This window comes from Notothenia rossii (genome assembly GCF_949606895.1).
Source record: "Notothenia rossii genome assembly, chromosome: 3".
NCBI lineage: Eukaryota > Metazoa > Chordata > Actinopteri > Perciformes > Nototheniidae > Notothenia > Notothenia rossii.
Genome location: NC_136901.1, coordinates 65,761,102 through 65,786,209, shown reverse-complemented (window position 1 = coordinate 65,786,209; position 25,108 = coordinate 65,761,102). Strand labels below are relative to the sequence as shown.

The following is a 25,108-nucleotide window of genomic DNA, read 5'->3' as shown; positions in this document are numbered from 1 at the left end:
ACACACACACACACACACACACACACACACACACACACACACACACACACACACACACGGTTGTGCATCAACAATACTTATTTGAAATATCTACATTTTGTAAAGTTGGGTACTTCTATTATTGCCCGGTAGCTCACTAACTAAGACTGTAACAACAATGTTGTGAAATATATATATTTAAGCAATAGCTCACGACAGGCCGTGGTATATGCTCATTATATCACAACTAAGGGGGGTGGTCGACCCTCCGCTTCGCGCCGAACCACGCCCCTTAGCTGTGATATAATGAGCATATACCACGGCCTGTCGTGAGCTATTGCTTTTATAAAACAGTTACCAAGTGTGGCAATATGAAAGAAAAATACACACTCTAATTTAAATAGTTTTTATTAGTAAATAATGATGTTCAAAATAAAATAGTCCCTCCGTTGCCTTCTGCACAAAACATAGTGCAAGGTGGTTGCTATGCAACAAAACTAACAGCAAGCGAACATATTAGATAGAGAGCGTTGATCCATTATTTGGCTGTTTATTTACATTAATGTGTATGTTGCTGTTTATTGTGCATCCACTGAAAAACTGTCCAGCATCAGTAGCATGGCTTACGTGGTCACTTGTATAGGTTGAGGTTGTTCGAGGCTGTTGCTTGGCATGGCGAGAATATTGCTCCACTTTCTCCGGTCCCCGAGATTGGGCTTCCAGTAGCTCTGGAGAGAGCTTTCGCACCTGTGGCCACTAACGGTCATAATTTCTCTGCTTTGTTTCAAGACCCGCATCAGAAAGCTTTTGAATGGTGGTACTTTTCCAGTTGGTCTACCTGCTCTTCACGTAGCTCTGCATGTCGTAGTTTAGGTGCTTTTTTTTCTGGAGATAGGCACTGCTCAATCCACTCCTCCATAGTAAGACCCCCCCGGAGTTCGAAGTTAATCTTAAATGTTTCCATTTTATGCTTTGTACGTTTGTTTCGTAACGGAAGAAATGTAAATATATTTATAAAACTGACAAGTCAAATCAAGCAATCTGATTGGTCGATAGCGTTTTTGCGGACCTCTTTGATTACAGATTTGAAAACATCGTTGCTTGCTTTAAAAGTAGCACAATTCATTATGTTAAACCTTCAAAAGTATCTAGATATCCCTGCCCTAATGCCAAAGGAACTGCACACTGAATATGTTTTGCCGTTTGATGTCTATGTCTGGACCGCTGCGTCAAAAAGGAGGGCTTCTGCCCCGTTACTTCTCCGCTGCATTCTTGTTCCAGTAGCTTTTCAGCCCAACGGTATACTGTTTTTCTCAGACGCGGAGGGATACTGACTTGTTGTGAAAAGTAACTTACAATTCTACCCGTGGTATACGCTCAGTATATCACGGCTAAGAACCAATCAGATTGCTTGATTTGACTTGTCCGTTTTATAAATATATACTGTATATATATATTACAATTTAATATAGTTATTACTGGCTGCTACTCATGTTGTTTGCCTTTTATCAGAACTCTCTCCTTTGCTGTAATTATGTTAATTTCCCCACTCTAGGACGACTAAAAGATTATGATTACCAGAAAGACAGATGGAGAACAGGGTTATGGCTAGAAAGGATCCGTCTTGTGTAAATGTGACGTCACGTTCTCGTTGTAACTCTCGTTGGAGCGGCTCTGAAACACATCTACAGCAGTAACATGAGGCCTGACCAGTTGAGAACCACACTAACTGACTCCACCACACCCCATTTAATTTTACTTTTTTACAGTAGGCCTGTGTCCCCTGTGCAGTTAAGGGTCATTCCATTGCACAGCAGAGTCAAAACTTGTGAAACAAATAATATCATATTATTATTAAAAATGAATTACACTGAATAACTTCCTGAAATGTGACACCACTTAATTATTGAGTAGAAAACCCCCCAGCTCAGTGCCCTACGATTTGGATGCCCCCCCCCTCGGACTCCCACACTGACCCGCCAACTGTTCAATACATTCCCGCATGCAGGTCAGAAAGGCTCCGGCCGCCGACACTGAAACTGTTTGCAATGTTTTGTAACCGGTTTCCAAAACGTCCAATCAGAACAGCTGATCGGCGTCACATGACGCATATTTTACGTAACCGTTTTTTTTCCTCCTGCGACGTTCCATTGAGAATAATATGGACCTTCCAGGACTACATCATGAGCCAGCACTGTAGTCAGCCAGTACTTCCAGCAGCAGACGAGTGACCAGACATTGGTTAGGGACTTCTGAAACTGTTGGTCATGAGGACAGATAGTGAGAGTATGCTTCAGCTTGCAGCGGAGGCTTTCCAGTCGAAAAACTTCGACCTAGCTGCAGATATCTACGAGTGCCAACTAGCGGGTCTGAGAGATTCAGGAAGCCGGCGGCAGGAGCTGATGGTGAAGCGGGCTGACGCGCTCTCTTTCGGGGGCAAATTCTCCGAAGCTCTAGATATGTACCGACAAGCCTCGGAGACAGACAGACTTGGACCGGTTCACCTGAGCAACCTCATAGACTACCTGGCGAGTAATATCAGAAGGCAAGCCGGGGGGCACAGGATTCCGAGCAGGGCAGGTGAGGCAGGGGCGGAGGCGGGATGCCCGGGAGTCGGTGCTACAGGTTTCGAACAGTTCTCCTGCCGGATATGTCTGAGCTTTCTGTTCGAACCGGTGACTCTGCCGTGCGGACACTGCTTCTGCAAGAAGTGTCTGGAGAGGGAGAGGGAGAGGAAGGAGAAGGAGCGGCCAGGGGTCTGCAGAGAGTGCCGGGCCAGCACCGGGGAAGAGGAGGTCCAGAGTTACCGGGTCAACGTGGTGCTTAGCAACCTGCTGGCCAAGTGGTTCCCGACCCCACACCAGGCCGGCCGGCTGCGGCGGGAGGGCAACGCTCTGTACGTCGAGAGGAGGCTGGAGGCAGCGCTGGAGAAATACAACCAAGCCATAATGATAGGTAGGACAACCATTGACTTGTGTTTTTGAAGAAAGTGTTACAAAGTGACGTTAATTAACAGAACATTTTCTGCTGCGTATGTGCCTTGGCTAAATAAGCTACTTTAACCTGTTTTTTAACTGTTTCCCTAAGAGTAGCCTACATTTTGCTACTGCGTATGTCACTATGCAAAAATATCTTTGCCTCTAACTTCATGTTTTTAATTTTACTCTTCAGTATTACACGTTGTTTTGCTACATGTAGAATGTCAGTTGACACACCATTGAGCCACAACATCTCTGTTATAAAATGACTGTTTCATAAGTGTGTTACAAAGTGTGTGAGTAGCTGCTTCTGCCACAGAGCCATGTGTTGGATAACACCGTTATGTAGGCTGGGCTAGTAAACCAAACATTGCGTAAGCACGTAACCCGCCCCCCTCAGCTCCCTCATTGTGTAACGTCAAACAATGACTCAGGGAGATGTGGTCAAGGCTAATATTGCAGGTCACACCACTAGGAAAAGAGCCCTACGGGGGTTTCATATTGGCAGAGGTGGTAATGACACAGGTGAACTGTGACCTACAGACGGGATTTTGAGTACGGAAATACCCTTTAATAGACACAGATGTAATATATATTTTAGGATCAATACTCTGGAATAGAGCAGTCTCTGTCACTGACTGTACATGTTGGTTGTGTAATTTTAAACATCAAACATATTTTTTTTGTGCTGTTTAAGTGTTTATCAATCGAAATGATACTTACTAAAGATAACTCATTGTGAACAATTTAATGTAGGAACTATTTGTCTTTCATCCATCCATATCTCCGCGCAGAAGAAAGCAAAGCATGCATTTGCATACTCACTCTTTGACAGGTGTAGTTGGTTAGAGATAAACAGTTCCTTTATGAAACTGGAAAATCAGGAAACAGGTTAAATGTAACTTTTTTGAGAGGTGAAATGTCCCTTCTAAAGCCTTGTTTGATAGAGATGGTGGCCCATGCATTGGGGCTCATTCCCCACTGCAGGTGACCTGGGTTTGAATCCAACCTAAGGGCAATCTAACTTCCAGCTGATGCTGAAGCGGAGATGCTCAGACACCAACAATGCTGCTTAGTTAATCTGCGTTGCTCCCAAAGGCATAGAATCAGATTGTTCTGGTATGTGTCCAGAATCTTAATTTGCACCAACATGCTATTAAAAGTGATCCTGTGTGTTTGGGAAAGCTGATTTGATAAATAATGAGTCACACAGAGTGATATAACTGGCTTCAAACTGCAATGACTTGCAGAATTATCCTTTGAATCTGGAGGGGTGAATGGCTGCTCCATTAACTGCGTCACTCTGACTCATTTGTGGTTATAACCAGTGTTGGGCAAGTTACTTTTAAAAAGTAACTAGTAATAGTTATAGTTACTGCTCTCAAAAGTAACTAATTACTTTATTAGTTACTAAATTATAAAAGTAACAAGTTACTTTACTTTACTTTAAAAAATAATAACAATAAAAATACAAGTTTTTGAGTTGTTTTTTGCTGACTAGTTATCTGAAGGCATGCAACAGACTGGACCGTTGCGATGGGCAGCATGTCCTAAACAACATACCTGGCAATCAATCTGTTTCGTTGACTCTGGGTGACATGTGGCGTTTTTTGGCTGTTTAGATTGTGTTGCTCCATCTGGGTCACTGCCGGTCGTTGAGACGGTGGGGTCTTTGGCGACTTGTTTTATAGCCCAATGTACATTACTTAGGTGCTTCAGGAGATTGGCATTGCTGTTTTTCGATGTGGACAATGCTTTCTGACCTGCACACAGTTTACCTTTTACCTTAATATATTTTGCGTCCTTTATCCCCACAAATTGAAAATAGTGGTTATATTTCCAAGTTGCAAATGCGCTGCTGCTCTCGCTGATACTTTCATCTGCCATTGTGTGTGTGCTGGTGGTGAGCGTTGCCGCGTGTGTGTGTTAGCATTAGCAAGTGTTCGTGTGTGTGTATTTTCCCCATAAGGCAAGACCCGCCCAACTCTGTCTCTGTTTGGCTTACCCTGAAATGTTATCCCGCGTTAACCAATCATCACTCCTCTCTGGTTACTTTCACTTTTCCAAGGTGTTGTAAGAGGACATCGCTGTATTCGCAATCCGCAGGGAGATTCGGTTCAGTTCCATCACATAATGAAACGCAGTGTAACGCACCCATTTAAATCAAAGTAACTATAACGGCGTTACTTAATGGAAATATGTAACTAGTAACGCTATTAGTTGCCAAAATGTGGTTGCGTTACTTTGTAACGTGTTAGTCCCAACACTGGTTATAACTAAAGGCAAAGGAACACTTGCTTCGCTAAAGAAGGTACAGATTCATTTGCAACCCTAATCAACTTGCTAGTACTTGCAGAATCGTTGCCTATATTATTCTTTCATCTATATATTGGAAATGAAATATAAAGATGTGTCGATATTTGGCGAAGATATATACTTTTGTGTGTTTGTGTGTGCGCAATCCCTTTGTGGGGGGGGGATTAATTTATCATCCTAAAATGATGCGATTCAATTTATAACTGGGGAATTTCTTATTTTATGTTACAATTATATTTTAGAGTTCCTTTTTAAAGTTGGATCTGGATTAATAATTGTTCTTCTAACCAATTTTTACAAGGGAAACTAAACTATTTTAGGTGTGTAAAATAATCTCCTCCCATCACACACTGTTTTTATTTCATGGTGTAAAATGCATCCTCTGATTCCCACATGCTGCGCATTTGCATACGAATTTCTAGTTATGAAGCCTAACATGTGGGTGACCTTGATATTGCTGCATGGTTTTGTGAGGCAGCACTTTTCTTTCATAACCTGTTTTATAATGTGGAAACTGATTAATTCAAACATTCTTCCTTTCATGTAACTCTGATTCTTGTATCACCAGCGACTTCAGCTTTTTAGTAGGGCTGCTCGATTATGGCAAAAATCATAATCTCGATTAATTGGGTCAATAATTGATATCACGATTATTAAAAACGATTATCCATTTACTTTGAAAACCATCAATTTATTGAAAAAAAAAATGTGAACAGTATGTTTTTAACAATTGATTACCCTCAACTTTAAGTATAATTCAACTGAAAAAACAATAATAATAATAATAATAATAATAATAATAATAAAAAAGGACGTGGTAGATGAGGCCATGCTTTCTTTTCTTTTTTTATTCTGCAGTGTGTTGTGAAACAGTTGCGTCAGTATTGGGTTCACTAAACTGACTGGGTATGTCATGGTTTTAAGCTGATAGAAATAATTGACTAGTTCATTGACAGAATACAGATTTACACTATTGATATTATATCAACTATTTCAATAGTATAAAAAGCAAAAATGCCCAAACTTTAATGTGGAAATATACTGTTTCTCTCAGTTCTAAACTGTAAATGGAGCATCAAAAGCAATGTAAAGACCTGCATGGACTCTTTAATAATGACACATATATTTCAGAACATACAGTGTTTCAGTGGTGACGGATTCTTTTAGGGCGGCCTGGAAGTTGGCACAGCAGGGGCTCCCTCGACAAAAGGCTAATGGGTTTTTCGCCTAAGTTAAAGGCGGACTCATGTTCGGCGTGATGCCATTTAGTCACTTGTTAGCAACCTTTTTTCTTATGACACATAGCAGCTTTAGACATTGCCCAGTGGCGAATTTACCGACATATTCTATGTCGTAGAAACATTTAAAAAATCTCTTAAGCTTGTTTTAACATAGCTTTTTTCCCAGGAATCTAACCAAAAACTCAACATTTAAAAACGTCGACTTTAAGACAAGGGAAGAGGTCAAATGCAAACTTATTTCCAGGTTTAGACTCATTCCTGGTTTAGTCTTGTGCAGCCACATGGCATGCCAATTGTTTGGTCACAGCTAAGTGTCTTGCGTTCATTGTGGTGACTCTTTTGGGCCATGGTGTTTGCCCCATCGGAAGGCCGGTAGTCCTAAAATGCTATATAATTCCTGCACCACTCTATTCTCTTGTAACAATCTACCTATGGTTACTAACTGTCCCTTCTCTTCTCCAAAGCACCCATGGACCACATACTGTTCAGTAACCGCTCCCAGATTCACTCCAGTCTGAGACACCATGAAAAGGCTCTGAGAGATGCAGAGATGACCTGCAGACTCAGGCCTCACTGGTCCAAGGTACGGCCCACAGATTGATCCGCATTATTAAACCGGTTTATGTTAGTGAAATGCAAACCGCTCTTGCGTGTGGTTGGATAAGTGATGTGTGTTCCACCCTACTGCAGGGTCATATCCGTAAGGCGCAGGCTTTGGTGTCTCTGGGCAGGACGGAGGAGGCTCTGAGGGAGAACCTGCTGTGTCTGTCCATAGAGCCCGACTGCAGACTGGCAAAGACCGAGGCTCACAAGGTGAGCACAACTTTATAGAGCACACCCACAGATACATATCAATTCAAAACATATTTATTCCATCTTTCATTCATCATGTCATGTATGTCAAACATTTCCTATTAGATTTATTATAGATTATATTTATTTTTCACTGATGAGAATAAGGTAACATTTTTTTAAAAGAATTATTAGAAAAAGAAAAAATCTAGACCTTTTTGTTCATGTATGAATGTATATAATTTGAAGGACCCCACAGTCATATTCAGTGTCAAACATTTGTCTTTTTTTTGTGTAGTATTTTTTTAAAGGAGAACACGACACACTGCATCAGCAAAGAGCATATATTATAATATTGTTTTAAATGTCAGCAGAATAATCACATCACTGTTTATTGTCTTCTCTCAGCTCCTCAGTGATCTCCTGGCTCCGGTTGCAGATCAGGTCCCTGAACACATCTCCGACTACAGCAACATACTTTCTTTTAGAGCTCACATCAAGAATAGCATCACTACGCCCTCCCAGGTAAGAGCTGCTCCACCTCCAGCTGGCAGCAGTTATATAAACAAAAACACTGAGGGGACGTGAGGATTCATTATCTTCTCCTTCCATCTGTCGCTTAGATGTTCAGTCCCAGCCTCATGTCTCTGGCACCTGAGAGATCAGACGTTGGTGACGGCAAAGGTCAGATGAAGCCTGAAGTCAGGAGTCCGGACCACAGTTTCCACCTTAAAAGAAAATGGAGCAGCACAGAGGAGAAGGGAGGACAGGAGGGAAGAGAAGATCACAAGAGAGCCAAATCTGGTGAGCTTCTTAGTTTGTGCACACACACAAATGCACTCGCTCAAGCAGCAGCAAGTGTGTCTTATCTTGTATGTGATCATGTCTCCATTTAGAGCCAGCGGAAGTTAAGAATCTCGTGAGTTCTGGAGATGTCTTGGACCCGACAGATCTGGAGTGTTCTCTTTGTATGAGGTGAGATGTACAGCTTGTAAATCCTTATAGACACCCACCATGCAGTACATCTGAATACTTGATTAATCACATGGGGCATTAGGTTTCATGACAGTCGCTCCATTTAAGAATACAATTAAGTAATACTCTTGTCTCTATGGTTTTGACTTATTGTATTTTTCGTGTGTTTTGTACCCAGACTTTTCTACGAGCCGGTGACGACGTCGTGCGGTCACACGTTCTGTCTTCGCTGTCTGGAGCGATGTATGGACCACAACCCAAAGTGTCCGCTCTGTAAAGAGGAGCTCTCAGAGGTAATATTCCCCTTCCAACAATGTTATCTAAACTTGATTCAGTATATTAGCACTAAAACCATGTCAACATCATAACTCAGAGTATCTATTTTCCCAAATGTAAAACATTGACTTCACTGTAGAACTCATTGGGGTTATTTGATATGAGGTAGCATGGTGCCAGAGATTGCTATAGAACTAAAACACTTTGCAATGACATGAATGTAACTGATAGTGGAAATGCCATATTTTCAAAAGGACTTTGGTGCCCAAACTGTGTTTCATTTGGATCAGTTATGTCATGGCTGTTACCTAACCGCTCAATATGGTCATTTTCTGGGCCTCAAACACAAACGGATGATGTCACGAGGCAAAAATGAAAAGCAAGCCTCTACATGAATATTGATGCAAAATGTTTCTGCAACGATGAATACGTTTCTAACAGCCTTTCTGTCTGTGTCTCTCCCCAGTTCCTGGTCCAGAGGCAGTACTGTAAAACAGTGCTAATTGAAAAGCTCATCTTGTGGTATTTCCCCTCAGAGCTCAAAGAGAGACAGAAAATCCACCAGGACGAGATGGCTGAGCTCTCCAAGTAAGTGTGTGTCCTCTTCTGCTCTCCAGTGTCTTATCCTCAGGTTTTATTTGACTGTTATCACATATTATCTTCTCACAGATTATGGTTCACAGTGGACTGACATAGCTCTGTGAAGATCATGTACTGTTGTCTGACCCACTGACCTACAATGTGACACACTGATCTCTCAGCGTGCGTCACCTCAGGCCTCCAGTGTCCCCTTACTGAAGCCAATGATTCTCTTCTCCTATTTAGCCAGTATTTTTTTTTTTGTTGCTTTTTACATGTCGCCGATTAGTTTTGAGGAATGATGTAACAAAGTTTGAGCAGTTGTTCCTAGATTGAGGACATATTACGTTCATTTTCAGGTTCATATTAGTTGTGTCTCTACTGTGACACGTCTACACGCTTTAATGTTCAAAAAGCTCTTTATTTTTCTCATGCTGCCTGTGCTGCAGCACCTCTTTTCACCCTCCGTCTGTATATAGACATGTTCTTGTACCTGCTGTGCACCCCGTTAAACCTTTGGTCCTTTCTTCTTGTCTCTCCACAGTCTGAACAAGAACGTGCCTATATTTGTGTGCACCATGGCCTTCCCCACTGTGCCGTGCCCTCTCCATATCTTCGAGCCCTGCTACAGGCTGATGATCCGCCGCTGCATCGAGGCGGGAACCAACTGCTTTGGCATGTGTCTGGGAAACGACCTCAAAGGGTCAGTGTTGGAAACTACCTCTGTGTAATTGGTTATTAGGTCTTAAATGGCGCATTTACACTGCAGGCCTCGCTCGGTTTGGTTAGGCCTTATTAGGCCCGGCTCACTTTAATGCTGCGCTCACATTACAGTTTAGGAACTGGGGTAGTTACTATAGTAACGCAGTGTAGGTGGGGCGATCGGCTTTTTGGCGGGCGGAGCGACGCTGCATACAACTGCTGTGACGTCATCTTCAATGCGACACAACTCACAAAACACACAACAACAATGGAGGATGTGGAAGCCATCGTTTCCTTGCTTCTTGGTATGTGGTTTTTTCTTCTTAGGTTCACTGTTTTCAAAAATGCTGCAAGCGTCCCTTAATATATGCGACACTAGGGATTAAGTCGCGCGAGAATTGTGACGATTCTCTCTGACCAATCAGCAGTCGCCACTAGTTTAGCATATTCCGCCCGGTTGTTGGCTCCGCTTGTTGGCCTCGATAGAACCACGATTTAGTCGGGCCAGAAAAAAGGTGAAAAAGTAGCCCCGGGCCAAAACTAGGCCAAGTGGAAGCGCAACCAAAAACGGGCCCCGCACGGCTCGGCACGCTTAAAGCGAGCTCCGCACTGCAGTGTGAATGCGCCATAAAACACATGTATAAAGCTGTGTATCCATACTGATGATGACATTTCTCCATCTGCCTCCAGGTTTGCAGACTACGGGTGCTTGTTGGAGATTCGGGATGTGCAGTTCTTCTCCGACGGCCGCTCAGTTGTGGACACCATCGGCATGCGGAGGTTTAAAGTCATCCAGCACCGCGAGAGGGACGGATACAACACAGCTGATATAGAGTACCTGGAGGATGTAAAGGTATGAAGGGGAAAGGGAGAGGATTGAGAAGTAAAGCTTGATAGATAATTACTAGAATAGGTTCATCTAACTCAAATGGTGTGTGTGTAGGTGGAGGGCGTGGCGGAGCGTGAGCTGCAGTCTCTGCACGACTCGGTGTACGACCAGGCCCTGGTGTGGGTCAACTCCCTGAAGAAGGAGCAGAGGGAACGCATTGAAGGTCACTTTGGACCCATGCCTCAGAAAGACTCTAAACTTCAGGTAAACCCAAACACAATTGACAAAGGCACAACGAAAATATTCATACTTCTTTCAAATGTGTCTTATATTTCAATGAAAATGAACCACTGAAACCATGTTTTAGACTTATACTATTAAATCCAATAATAGTAAGATACTATACTATTAAATCCAATAATAGTAAGATACTATACTATTAAATCCAATAATAGTATGATACTATACTATTAAATCCAATAATAGTATGACACTATACTATTAAATCCAATAATAGTAAGATACTATACTATTAAATCCAATAATAGTATGATACTATACTATTAAATCCAATAATAGTATGATACTATACTATTAAATCCAATAATAGTATGATACTATACTATTAAATCCAATAATAGTAAGATACTATACTATTAAATCCAATAATAGTATGATACTATACTATTAAATCCAATAATAGTATGATACTATCAAATCTGATAATGGTAACTATACGATCCGATGCTATATAATTCGATAATATACAATACGATAATTTATGAGATAAAACCTTCAACAGCTCAATTGACAGATCAAGTCAGAATGTTTTTATTTCCCTATCTCTATTTGCACATCAACAAGGACAAATATTTGTGTCCAAACACGGAAACAGACATTCATCAAAACACCACAATCCCTGAAGGCAATATCCTCAATGGCCTTTTAACGTACATTTGTTCTGGGATTAAACTTGTATTTCATCTATAAAATCATAGGGCCCTGTTAAAGCAACCATTATTCTCATAATAAGACCCAAATTGAAACACACCTCCTAATATTTCTCCTTTCTTTGTTTCTCCTCCTCCTTCAGGACAGCCCTAACGGCCCCCTGTGGTGCTGGTGGCTGCTAGCAGTTCTTCCGTTGGAGGGCCGAGCCCAGCTGCCCTTCCTGGCCCTCACCTCTCTGAAGGATCGCCTCAGTGGCATCCGCAAGGTGCTTCTTTTCATGGCCCACAGCAGGCTCCGGTGACATGTTCCACACTCAGCGTTCACCATGCCTCGATAATGCAGTAACCCCCCACCCCTGCAAACAAAACCCCCTCCGCACCGTCCTGCAGTGGACCTGCTGTTCTTCCTCTTTTTGGATGCACATAAAACTGTTGCACCTTCCTTGATGTAGCGCCATGGACTGATCTTCACGTCAAAGATTGTTGATTGTTATACTTCGATATCTTCCAATCGTGACAGCTATGTTCAGACAGGACGGGGAACATCCAAAACGACTGATTCAAAAACTATCTTCAACCTCCATTGTTACATTTCTTGTCGCTGTTACAATGCGCACATAATATAGTGATACGTTTTTGTCCGACAGACAACAAACTGTTGTGGTCATATGTGTTTGTTTCTCCAATGTTGCCTTTTTGGCCTTCCTCCATTTTGGAAGTCTTATGCTCTTCCTCTTGCCTAAATATGGTTGAAAACAACAAACTTTTCAGATTATGATTCCTCCTGTCTGAACATAGTTTCAAAGCAAACTCCTGAGAAAAGACTTACACATTCATGCATGGGGCTAATGTACATTCAAATTCTGCAAGACACCAAGCATGAATTTGCCTTTTTGTGTAAATAAACTCACTTCTGTTGCATCATAATGCTAATTCAGACATAATTCATCGGTATGGCCATATCTAATTGTATACATCTGCAGTTAAACCAATGTGTTTACTTTTCTTTCCCTTTTTACTATAACTGTAAATCTTTTTTTGGGCTGCTATTCTGTCTTCCCTCCGTCATTCTGATCCCTGCCTAACTCCATCTAATGCAGCTGAGTAACATTTTGACAAAGGCGTGCTTTGAGGCATTAGGCATGTTCACACCGCACTACTTTTCCCACTTTAGTTCCGATATAGTTCCGAAATGTCGCGTTCACACCAAAAAGAGCCGGAACAAAAATTAGTTAATGAGAAACTTTTGACCCCCTTTTCCGTCCCTGCTAGAGAGCAGGTACTTTCGTGGGAGAAAAAGGTTCTTATGTCTGATTGGCTGGGCGGAATGCAAACCACGCTCTGTAAAACTCCCCAAAAAGTTTTGTGAAGCCGCTATTTTATTATCCTCGCATTAGCATTATTAGCATTAGCCCAGCGCAGAAACACAGAGAGACTAACTTATGGCAACACAAAAGAAAACATGGGAGCGGTTCATGAGAACTAAAGAGTTCTCGTGAACTAAGTTCTGTTGAACCTTTGTGGGAAAAGTACTGCGGTGTGAAAGCGTATTGTGTTTTATTCATCAATTTTTGTCTTATTTGTTATCATTATTTATTTGGCGTTATTTATGCATGTAGTGACATTGTTTACATTTGAGAGAAAGGGATGTTGAGCTGCTTATTTTCCAAAGGCTTTAAAAAAAGATATAAACATTTCACCCCATAAATCATCGATAATACCCTGGTATCTGTGGGGTGTAATTACTTTTAAAAAAACACTATTATACAATCATGGGGGGGGACATGGCCGCCATTAAAGTACTGACCAGTAAGCTGTAGTTGGGGGAGGACTCTCTTCCAGGCCTCACCTTTTTAGATCACTGGTGACACAAATCAGTGTTTTTTTTTTATTTCCCCCCACAATCTGAGACATCTCAAATGTTGACTTATTTGAATTGCCGCTTTATAGCAGAGACACAGTATTTCAGAGAGCAACACCTTGATTTTTGATTCCATTATGTCCTAAATGTATTTATTCTGACTTATTTTGCACTTCCACTTTGAGTAAGGGAAAGAAATGCCTCAACATTTGGATTACCACATAATGAAGTGTATTCTTTTGTGTGGTGAGCATCATGTAGCAGTCCAACTATACTGCGAAAGAGCTCTGATTTGATGACTTTGATTGATGTGTGCTATGAGTAAAGGCCAGTGCCTTCTGTCTACAATGAGAAAGAAATGTGGAAACTTTTTGTATTAAGTACAACATACATTTGAAGGTTTATTTCCCATTGTTATGGGCATGTATGAATTAAAAGCATGACTTCCACAGTATGGGAATAAAATAACATTTGTGAAAAGGATGTGGTATGAAAACATATTGAGGCCTTGCTGCTGTCTGTGACATGACTGTTTCTACATGGCTAAAGCTAATCTCTGGAAGAATGCAAGAGGTTGATGAGCTTTGCCTTCAAATCTTTGATTTTGTATACATGTGTTTGATGTGTTTTTTTTGTTTTATAATTGTGTAAATTGTTGTGTAAGCGCACAGAGATTATCAGTCAATTCATCCACATTTATAATTTTCTATTGCAATGGCCATGTAATGCTAATAAATGGATCAACGGTTTAAGTGTATACACAATATTTTAATATTTTCCCCATGGATATTTTGTATTTAATTGTCAAATGTTGCAATATGACACCATCAAAACTCAATGCCGAATTATAGTTTATTGTATCATGATGATCTACGACGGAGTATTAGGGCCACACTTAAGAAGAAAAAAACGGAGATTTTGAGAATAAAGTCATAGTTACGAGAATAAAGTCGTAACATTACGAGAATAAAGTAATAATTACGAGATTAAAGTCGTAGTTTCATAAGTGCCTTGAGAAGCGGACTTGGAGGAGATTGTCTCCTTTCTGCAGGAGGAAACGGCTGGTTCTGGCCGACTACATTATATTACATTGCATTTAGCTGATGCTTTTATCCAAAGCGACTTAATAAGTGAATTCGAACAACAAGATACAAACTTGAAGAAAACAGAATCATATAAGTACATCAGGTTTCATAGAGCCAAAACATTTCAAGTGCTACTCAACAGGCTTTAGATAAGCCAGTCCTTTATTAGTATAAGTACTTTGTTAGTAATTCTATCGCTCGAAGTGGAGTCGAAAGAGATGAGTTTTCAGTCTGCGCCGGAAGATGTGTAAGCTTTCTGCTGCTCATTCCGATTCCACTACAAGGCTATCGTTCGACTCCTTCTGGATCCAAAGCCTTGATTACAAGTCTCATCGTTTCTTGTGAAACAACAAATCCCCTTTGAGCAGCTCGTAGATGTAACCAACGATAGCCTTGTAGTCGGCCAGAACCAGCCATTTCCTCGTGCAGAAAGGACACAATCTCCTCCAAGTCCGTTTGGTTCTTTCTTCTAAATAATTGAAATAGTTTCTTGCACAACCTTTTCAAAGTTCTAATACTTATGATAATCTGATGCTGATGTGCCAAAAGATTAAGTATTTCGTTATTTGAGAAACCTAAACTAAAGTACTGCTTCACAAGATGCTCCACAGTCCTCATTTTATTGCAGGACGCTGCTGTTGTCTCCTTCTCAAGTCAGTTATGAAACTACGACTTTAATCTCGTAATTATGACTTTATTCTCGTAATATTACGACTTTATTCTCGTAATGTTACGACTTTATTTTCGTAACTATGACTTTATTCTGATATTATTATGACTTTATTCGAAATCTCTCAATTTTTTTTTTTCTAAGTGTGGCCCTAATACGTCGTACTTTAGTAACAGGAAGTGAAATACAGGGATATGAGGCATGGCTAGAATGGGTGATCTGTTGGTATTTTGAGCAAAACACTTCATATACACTTTTATACATTTTTATATATCTGAGACCTATGCTATTTTCTAAATATTGCATGATAGGTGACCTTTAAGAGAGAGTTTAATTCATAAATAGTAAAGAATCCATGATGCTCAAACTTGGGCCAGAATGGGAAAAGGGTAAAAACATATCGGAAAGATTTTCAGAGACAAATGTACTTCCTGAAAGATGAGAAGGGAAATAACATAAAATCCTGCTATCCTCGTTTCTTATTTGTTACAATGTGTGAAAATCTGAAGAAAATAAAAATAGCCAAAAACAGTAAATGTAATCAGCATTAACAGAACGCCTCTTAATATTTTGTCTGGGATTTTTCAATTCCAATAACAAAAGTCAAAGTGTGACACAAGATTAAGTTTGAGTTTGGATATGATAACTCTATGAACTATTTTAAATGTTTGCCTTAAATTGGATTTCTTCCATTTCACTAATATATATATCCATACTGTATACAAACAGCAATGGCAACTTATGTATGCTCAAGTTTTCTGGGACAACCTGTTCCCTAAAAAACATCCTAAAATAAAAAAAGTATTTGAAAACCTGGATTAAGGCGGACACATTTGTGATTAGCATTATTATTAACATTACACCATTTAAAGCTATTCTGTTTTGTACTCTGGTTACCTGAAATATAACATATCCAGACAGTTGAATTAAAGCACAGATTGACATTATTTGGAAATAAACTAGATCAATTACTAATTAAACAAATGATCTGCCATAAGCAGCCTGTTGGCTTAGCTCAATTCATTGCCTCCCTTAAACGACAACTTGTTGCATTGTTTGTTTGTTTTACACCAACACAATAATCAGACATTGAGTCTTACTACATTATTAACGTTAGCTATCCTGGTTAACTCAAATTAATAACAGCCAATTGTTACTATTTTAAGTGCTTTTTAAATATAAAGAAAGGGGTGAATATTTTTGTTGCTGATAAGCTTCCATATATTTATTCCATTATACTGATATGGTCTTCTTTTGGAGTAAATGTAAAAGGAGGAGGTGCTAACAAATGGAACACAACGGGATATAAGCTAGTTGGGACGTGAATACACTGGCATTGTTTGAATCATTGTATCATTTTTGGTATAATTTTTACATTTTGTAGCACTTCCAAAATAATTCACGCTGACTCCAACCTTATATTAGGCTAGCATCCCACTCACACCCCCAAGCTTAAAATTGATATACCAGCGGTTCCCAACCTGTGGGCCCCTAGTGGGCCGCAAAAGCATTGCAAGTGGGTCGCCAAATAATTTGCAAAACATTAGGATTTGTGTGGAAACATTTAATTATTAAGATTATTTTTTATTTGAACCTCTTTTCCTTTTTCTTTCTTGATACTCTTTAGCAACGGTTATTACAGTCTTTGACAGTGGTCTGTACTACTGGATTAACAACGTGTGATGTTCTGAATTTACCAATCAGAATTGAGTATTCAACTAAACCATGTAATACAAATGTCTGTTTGTTACTGATAGCCTTCTCCTTTTCTAATTAAAACAAAAAGTACTCTGAGAACTTTATTTAGCCTCCTTATTGTTTATGGTTGAATGTGGGCCACGAAAAGTTTTTGATTCTTAAGTGGGCCCTTGAGTTGAAAAAGGTTGGGAACCGCTGGATATACATTTTGTCAGACATAGAAGAAGTGGGATCTTTTTTTTCTTTTTTTCCCCCAGCTATCCAAAAAACCCAGAATGATGTATTATTGCCAGTTGATATTATGACCTGCCAGAAATTAAACATTGACTATTAAAGGAGATGAAACTACCCTCTAGCATCCTCTTAGAGTTTTTCTCAAAGTTTTTCATACCAAGGACCACTTAACCAATAAAAAAACACTCGCGGACCATCTAACTCCACAAATATCCAACAACTAGGGCTGTCAAACGGTTAACATTTTTAATCAGATTAATCACAGTTTAAAAATTCATTAATCATGATTAATCACCATTCGAACTATATCCAAAATATGCCATTTCTTTATGTATATTGTTGTGGGAATGGAAAGATAAATGAAAGAAGGCGGATATCCATTTCGCATACAGTATGTATGTTTATTATAACATATTTCTGTGTGTCAAAATGAACGGTACGCATTTCAGATTACGCACATAACCTGCGTACCAGTTATGTGCAAACCTGTACTACAGCAAAAGTATTCTCCGTCGGGACTTCCTGCAACAACACCACGCCGTTATCTTGATTCTGATTGGCCTGAAGACATTATCAAAGATGTTCTATTGAGAAGACGATCACTATGTGACAAAAGTTTTAAAAAACGTTTCTGGTCTTCGATATTTCCAGACAAGTGGCTACTGAAATCAATCTTACTAACTGCTGTCTGTGCAATTTACTCCGCCCGAGTTGGCGGACTTTGTTTTGCTTACTTTAACATCATTTCTCATGGTGGGGCTAAGGCATTTCTTGGTATGGGTGTAGCCTATCCCAGCCATACCCTGGCGCTGCCACTGGTGGGATGTATGGGGCGGGCCATTCTGCACATGCTTTAAATGCGTTAAATATTTTAACGCAATTAATTCAAAAATGTTATTACCGCCGTTAACGCGATTATTTTGACAGCATTACCAAAAACACATCGTTTTTTGCAAATCGCCTGAAAATGGTACAAACAAGTGGCAACATGTGTGATGAAGGTGTTTATCTGGGCTATATCATGCAATTGAAAGTGAAACTTAAGCTCGCTCCATTGCGGAGATATTCCCGCGAGAGTGTGGAAAACTTTTATTTATTTATTTATTTCAAATGTGAGATTTTACAAATATACTCACGGACCACTAGGGGGCGCTCACGGACCACCAGTGGTCCGCGGACCACACTTTGAGAAGCACTAGCAGCACTTCCACATCATGTGAAAGGAAACTATGCTCCTTTATTCTGTCTTATTGCTGTGAATATTGTTCACTCTGTTTTGAAAGTATAATTTGAGATCCAAAACAAATGTGCCCCATCCCATCACTGCTCCAAAATACTTTTTCTAAAATCCCCATGTTAAAATGCACCATTTTCATCCACAAAAACTGAAACTTGTCAATTCTTGTGTTTCTGTGTATGTTTGTGATACTGATCCCAAATATTAGAAGTATTTGGAGAAGATTATTTTTCTTCAAACCTTTTTTGTCTCTGGGTTGTGCATTTGAGTCCTCTAAACTATTGAGTCAAGGTTCCTAACATTTTCCTGCTGAACAGCAGAATAAATAAAATGAGATATAAAAAACTGGCCACATATAAAGTTAATTTATTAACATTTTATATCTTATTTGTTTAATCGTTAAGATCGTTAAGTTATGCTAAACTACGCTAAGCTAATTGTTTAACTTTTCACAATAAATGTAAAAAGGAGAGGAATACATCTTATCAACTAAATGTTCTCAAGAAAGTGACTTCAGGTAATTCTCAAAATATATTTACATATTTTAAAAGTATTTTCCAGCAATTTGCAATTTTATAATGGCATCTTTCTACTATTTAACACATCTTAGTTACTCGTGTGCAGAGGTATAATAGCTACTCTATCAAGTGGTGCAGTGTAGGCCAAACCGGAAGTTAAAATTCTTTTATTTGGCAACTTGTTAGCAACAGTTAGCAAACTACAGCTCTGTCGCATGGCTTCACATCCACCACCGCTAAGCTAAGGGTGGCTAATGTTTGGTAGGATGACGTTTAGCCTCATTTAGCTACTTTTTAGCAACCACTTTTTAAGTTTTTTTAGACATAGAAGCTTCGGATTCACTAGTGTGGTATCTACTGACATATTTTATGTCATAGAACAAAAATTATACTTGTGTTAGCCAAATAATTTATTTTAGGCAACTAAGCTAAAACTTTGAGTGAACCAGAATTTCGAACTGCTGCTAACTCATTTCCGGGTTTTAGGATTCCTTCCTGTACCACTTTTTAGACTGTCCTGCCAGTAGCCTACACAGTGAGATTAAAGAGGTTAAAAATGTAGTTACAGATTGGGCGAGGGCAGGACTGAGGTAAGGTCAGGGGCCTCATTTATAAAGGGATATACGCTCAAAAAATGGCGTACGCCAGTTTCTACGCAATGTTTGCGATTTATAAATTACTAACTTGACGGGAAAATGTGCGGTCCTAATCCGTGTATCTACCGTCCAATTGTTTTTCTTTATTAAACACGTAAACGGAAGAGCGTCTGAGAGGCGTTTTTGCTTTTTGCTTTTTACCTTACTAAATGGTCTAATGGCTAAGGGTAAAAGTTCTGGAGATAGAGCGGGGAGTCGCTCTACCATCCAGTCCAACACCTACCCATAGATCACACACACAAATCCCCATGACAGTTTTGATGTGAGTAGGCACATAGCATTATTCCCACCTTTCAGAGAGTCAGAGGTGGATACGTACTTTAATGCTTTTTAACGCATTGCTATTATGCTGCAGTGGCCAAAGAGAGTGTGGCCTCTGTTATTACATTGTAAATTGGTGAGTAAGGCTCAGGAAGTCTGTAATGCCCTGACTATTGAGGAGAGCCTCGACTATGACTTAGTGAAAACCACAGTCCTTCGAGCATATGAATTGGTTCCGGAGGCATACAGACAAAAATGTAGGAATGGTAAGAAAAATGTCAACCAGACCTATGTAGAGTTTGCGAGGGGAAAAGGTGGCCTTTTTGATAGGTGGTGTCAAGCCAGTAAAGTCACATCCAGAGAGGACATGCGCTAGCTCATTCTTTTGGAGGATTTTAAAAATCAACTGCCGGAAAAAATTGTCACCTATTTAAATGAGCAAAACGTTGTGTCGCTTGCTGCTGCCGCAGTACTGCCAGATGCATTTGTGTTAACTCATAAAAATGCTTTTTATCTTCCAGTTTGCCGTGAGCCTGTGGCAAGTGACAGACGGGTAAGATCTCCTCCCCGTGGTAGCACCAAAACAGCTGATAATAGGGAGTGCTATTACTGCCATGAGCAAGGACACCTCATTGTCGCCTGTCCTAGTCTAAAAAGGAGAGAGCAAAGAACAGGTGGAGAAACATCGTCCCCTATAGGTTTTATCCAAACCAAGCCGCACTCCTTAAACAACGTTGCAACGAACGTGGAGGATAGCGAAATTGATGAAGCGTTCAGACCACCATGCCTTCAGCGTCCTTCACAGTCCTTCGGAGTCCTTCGCAGTCCTTCACAGTCCTTCAGAGTCCTTCAGTGTCCGTTAGGGTCCTTCGAGTCCGTTGGAGTCCATTAGAGTCCGTTAGTCCTTAAGAGTCCTTAAGAGTCCTTATGAGTCCGTTAGTCCTTGAGAGGTCAAACATTTTTCTTTAGGGGGAAATGTTTGATTTTTAGTTGGGGGGGTGTCACGACCCTGGTCGTTATGTGTATTGTGTGTAGAGATTTTTCCCTCCTGTGTCTGTGTGTGTGCGTGAGCAAGCAGGTGGTGCCCGTTAGCTGATTAGCTACCTTCAACAGGCTGATTGGTCCACCTGGGGAGACAGAAGGATATTTAACTGCAGCCGTGCAGTTCCTCGGCCGCTCTCTCTGACTCGACTTCTCCTACTCCCAACACTGTTGCGCAGTTGTATCTGTCCTGTTGTGCTGTGTTCGCACTTTGATCGTAAACCTTGTAAGTCTCTCCTTGCGGGGAGACTTAAGAAAGTAAGCCACTTTACCTGTCTTTGCAGGCACGCTGTATTCTTTACTCAGGAGTGAAAACCCTTTTTCTTTGGTTAATCCGTTTTCTCCTGTTTAATGTTAGTGTAGGTAAGAGTCTTGTTTATTTTCTTATTTGTTAGGCAAGATTTTGTGTTCAGAGATTTGTTTGTTTTGTGGGTTGTTGCACTTGTTTGTTAAAAAGAAAACTTTGGTAATTAAATGTACCAAACGGCATTCACTGTCTCATTGTCTATGTTCTTGGGAGTGGGAGAAGAGGAGAGAATGCACATTTTATGCTGCGCCTAGGTTCCCCTAGATCTGGGCGTAACACATACTGTCGCCCTTTAGTCCTCTCTCTCTTGTCTTTCTCTCCTTTCTTTTCTTTTTTGAAAGCCTGACTTTGTTAGTCATTGAGACATGGTACACAAGCATCCCTCCTCACATGCTCTCACTCTCTGCTAGAAAGTGCCGGTGCTGCGTTTGGAGGCAGGACCAAACCATTACATATAAAAAAAACTTTAATTATCCAAAGCCTCTGTATAAAAAGAACCTAAAAATGAGTTTTAAAAAAATAATTTCACATCACACCAGACAGTGGTTTCTTGCAGACGTGCGTAGGAATGTATACCGGCCCTGGAACCACGTTAGTGTGAAAGGGGCAACATGCGGTGCCCCGCAGTCATCCGGTTCGACCTGATGCCCCTTTCACACCAACGCGGTTCCAGGACCGGTTCAGAGCTGGAGCTTGAAAAGCACCGTTTTTTCCTGTTCACACCGCGGCGGAGCCGCCTCTAAGCTCCGGAAATCCGGTTCGTTTCAAGCACCAAAAAGTTGTCGTCTAGAAAGCAAGCACGTCACACTTACGTCGGATCTGGGCTGTGTCCAAATAACACGCGACATCCGCCTTTCAGCCAGCTTCAACATGATCTGTGGAAATAACATTGAGAATCAGTTTTAATGTTGTACCATAGTAATTAATGCTGCAAAGCTGGGTATTTTGAGCTTGGCGCATGCAGAGGCTAACAACAACTAGCTCTAACGCCATCGAATAGGACGTATATTTACCTTCTTTCTCCTACGGAATCGTCGTTGGAGTTGATGATGATGATTGTAAAGAACTTTTGAATGTAGCATGTAACGACTGTAAAGTTGGGATTAAAGTCGTCCCATTTCTTACATTTCGTTTCGACAGAGCAAAACGAGTAGCACTTCAATACAATCGGTCATTTTTGTTGTTGTCGATGTGAGGGGGTTCCGCGCGGTTTGGCTTTATGACACAGGCACGCAAACGGTTACGTCATGACGCACCAGTCGGGCTCTGAGCGGTGTCAACAGAGCGGGAGCTTAACTGAAGAACCAGTTCCGAACCAGAAAATTAGTTAAATGCATCAAGCTGGTGCATTTTGAGGGGAAGATAAAGAGACTAGATCTATGAAAACACCCCGATGAAACCATAAACATTTTTTAAAAGTTGTTTATTTATTTATTTTTGCTTAATTTATATAGTTGTGTGAGTGTATCTGGTCTCCTGAATCAGCCTCTCCTGTCTCCCCCTGCTCCTCTTTGAGGCAGCAGCAAAGACTAGTTTTAGCTCTCAACAAGTTTTAAAAGTTTATCTTACATTTTTTCAACTATTTAATGTTTCTTTTTATTCATGCGTATTTTACTAATCACTCCCCCTTCAAATTGGAAATATGTGTTTACTTAAATGGTGACCAAACAGTTTGTGACCCACTGAGATAACTTGGACATATTAACTATCTAAAACCCTCGCGCTAGTGGAGCCTCGCTGTGCTGCACAATGCTCCGCATAAGCGCATAGGTGCGCCGCATTTGCGGCTCCGTTGAGGCTCCCTCCGCAAGATGAGGCCCCCTCCGCGAGGTGAGGCCCCACACAGTCTGCGTGATCAGACTGTAGCGAGGGACGGTCCTGTCGGCAGGCCACACATCATGTACAGTGGTCACCAACCTTTTAAAGCCCAAGATCACGGACCTCGGCCTAGGTGAAAGGCGAGATCTACCTATTGCAGAATTGAGTGAAAAAGACGACCCAGACAGTGCTTCCAATTTGAGGCCGTATCTGAATTACTGTTACAATGAAGGCTCCATAATCAGCTCACGGCATATAGGCAGGGGTAAAGTGCTATTGGGGGGCGGACCTCACCTCCTCAAGGGGGGTCCGGGGGGATGCTCCGGCGGGAAGATTTTTTTTTAAATATTGAAGTTGAAAGCATCAATCTGGTGCACTTTGAGAGCAACATGAAGAGATCTATGGATACCTCTCTCTCAGCACCCATATGAAACAGAACTGTAAACAGATTTTCTTTTTCTTTATGGATATTTTACAAATCACATTAAACTGTATTCTTGTTTTACTGCCATATAGTAGGCTATTTCCTACCTGTTTTTCATTTATTCTCTTATTGTTTGTATAACTATAATGATCATATGAAGGTGTGGCGCGGAAATAATCTTTTGAATAATTTGTGACAAAACTGTTCTAAACACTCAAGAGTCCTTTAGCTCACCTGAGCCCCTCAGTCTGACAGGAGAGGACTCTCCTCCAGCTTGTTGTGGAAACAGCTCGTTATGTCCGTTAGTGCAGCTAGTTAACCAGATGCTAACATCACGGTCCCCGCTATCACAGGTCCCTCTCTCTCCCTCTCTCCCTCCCTCCCTCTCTCCCTCCCTCACTCCCTCTCTTCCTCACTCCCTCTCTCCCTCTCTATCACACTAAATCTGCTATCGCCACACACACACACAGAGCCGAGCTTGAATGACACAAGCACACGTGTATTTCCATACAACTCTCTGATTGGTCTGATGTGTTGCCTCTGTTGCGTTCACTGAACACGGGAAATTACAGTCCTGCCGTTGTCTCTTGTGTCATGATGAGGTTCACGTAAAGCACGGTTAATGTATTATATTATTGAGGTGTCTCAAATATACGTAAATCAAGTGGAACCTGCTAACAGGGTGGTAGATGATAGGTTTACATCTAAAAACGTATTTTTCAAACATTATTATTTTTATTTTATTTTTCTTTCTTTTGTTACTTTTTTTTTAACGGTCCGCGATCTACCCGCACCACACTCGCGGTCGACCGGTCGATCGCGATCGACTGGTTGGCGACCACTGAACAGTCACCCTGTGTGAGGCAGACCCACAATTGCGCAGCGTTGCGTTCACAATACATAAAAAAAAAAAGAAAATCGCCAGGCCTACAGGCCACTTAACAGGCCAGGCCATCGGGAAACCTCCCGGTCCTCCCGATGGCTAGTCCGGGCCTGGGTAAGGTTTAACATTTCAGGTTTAGCAAATAGCGAGTTTAGATTATTAGATAAATGCAACAGTGTCTTGTATTTTCTGGCAATGTTAGGAGAGAGTAGCATTCATAAGTCCTGTTGTATAGCGGTTAGATAACAGCTCACATCAAAGTTTAAGAGTGCCGTTGTGTTTAAACGATATTAAGGTGTGTTGTGGGAGGAATAAGGCAGAATAAACAAGAGCAAGAAACCAAGAAAAGACATCTGAAGAGAACAAAAGTGACACCCAAGGAAAGAAAAATAAACTTGAGAGAGTGTGTGACAGAAATCTTACAGGTGGAGAGATAACCACGTGACACGATAGAGAGGTACAAGCTTTTTTTGGATCCAAAGCAGGGAAAGTGACAGCTTGTTTGTAACACATACGTACCTCTCCAATATGCTTGATCTTCACACATAGAAAATACACACAGTTAAAATGTGCAGCTGAATGACAGATACAGAGAGAGGAAAAGCCGGACAGACAGGAAGACTATTTATGTAAGCAATGCACATTTAGGTCAGTCAGTTAGAAATGTACAAAGAGGCAGGAAATATATCAGAGAAAGAGAGGCGGAGGGAAAGAGCAGTCGCCTTCCTTCCCTGGTTTGCTCTTAATGTGTTGCTCTTCAGTTTAATTACACTGCAGATTAGCACATTTAGCTTGCTG

At 40.8% G+C, this 25,108-nt stretch overlaps 1 protein-coding gene and 1 long non-coding RNA gene across 2 annotated transcripts; one reads left to right on the top strand and one right to left on the bottom strand.

Moving 5' to 3' along the window:
- Positions 1–2,060: 2,060 nt before the first annotated feature.
- On the top strand, positions 2,061–14,230 carry LOC307034366 (LON peptidase N-terminal domain and RING finger protein 3-like). Its single transcript, XM_079673186.1, has 12 exons — positions 2,061–2,934; positions 6,979–7,097; positions 7,205–7,327; positions 7,715–7,831; positions 7,930–8,110; positions 8,203–8,281; positions 8,460–8,574; positions 9,024–9,145; positions 9,681–9,839; positions 10,529–10,691; positions 10,782–10,931; positions 11,761–14,230. The coding sequence occupies exons 1-12, from the start codon at positions 2,247–2,249 to the stop codon at positions 11,917–11,919; spliced, it is 2,175 nt and encodes a 724-aa protein (XP_079529312.1). The 5' UTR covers positions 2,061–2,246; the 3' UTR covers positions 11,920–14,230.
- LOC307034367 lies at positions 7,897–22,367 on the bottom strand. Its single transcript, XR_013806873.1, has 3 exons — positions 22,199–22,367; positions 21,998–22,060; positions 7,897–8,034 (listed from the first exon to the last, which is right to left on the bottom strand). It is a non-coding gene; the product is annotated as an uncharacterized lncRNA (long non-coding RNA).
- Between the last annotated feature and the right edge of the window lie 2,741 nt (positions 22,368–25,108).

Bases quoted from the DNA above. Each gene is read 5' to 3' on its own strand.
- LOC307034366 (XM_079673186.1), top strand. From the start codon at position 2,247: ATGAGGACAGATAGTGAGAGTATGCTTCAGCTTGCAGCGGAGGCTTTC. The intron at 7,832-7,929 runs GTAAGAGCTGCT...TCTGTCGCTTAG, and splicing joins GCATCACTACGCCCTCCCAG to ATGTTCAGTCCCAGCCTCAT. The intron at 9,840-10,528 runs GTCAGTGTTGGA...ATCTGCCTCCAG, and splicing joins CTGGGAAACGACCTCAAAGG to GTTTGCAGACTACGGGTGCT.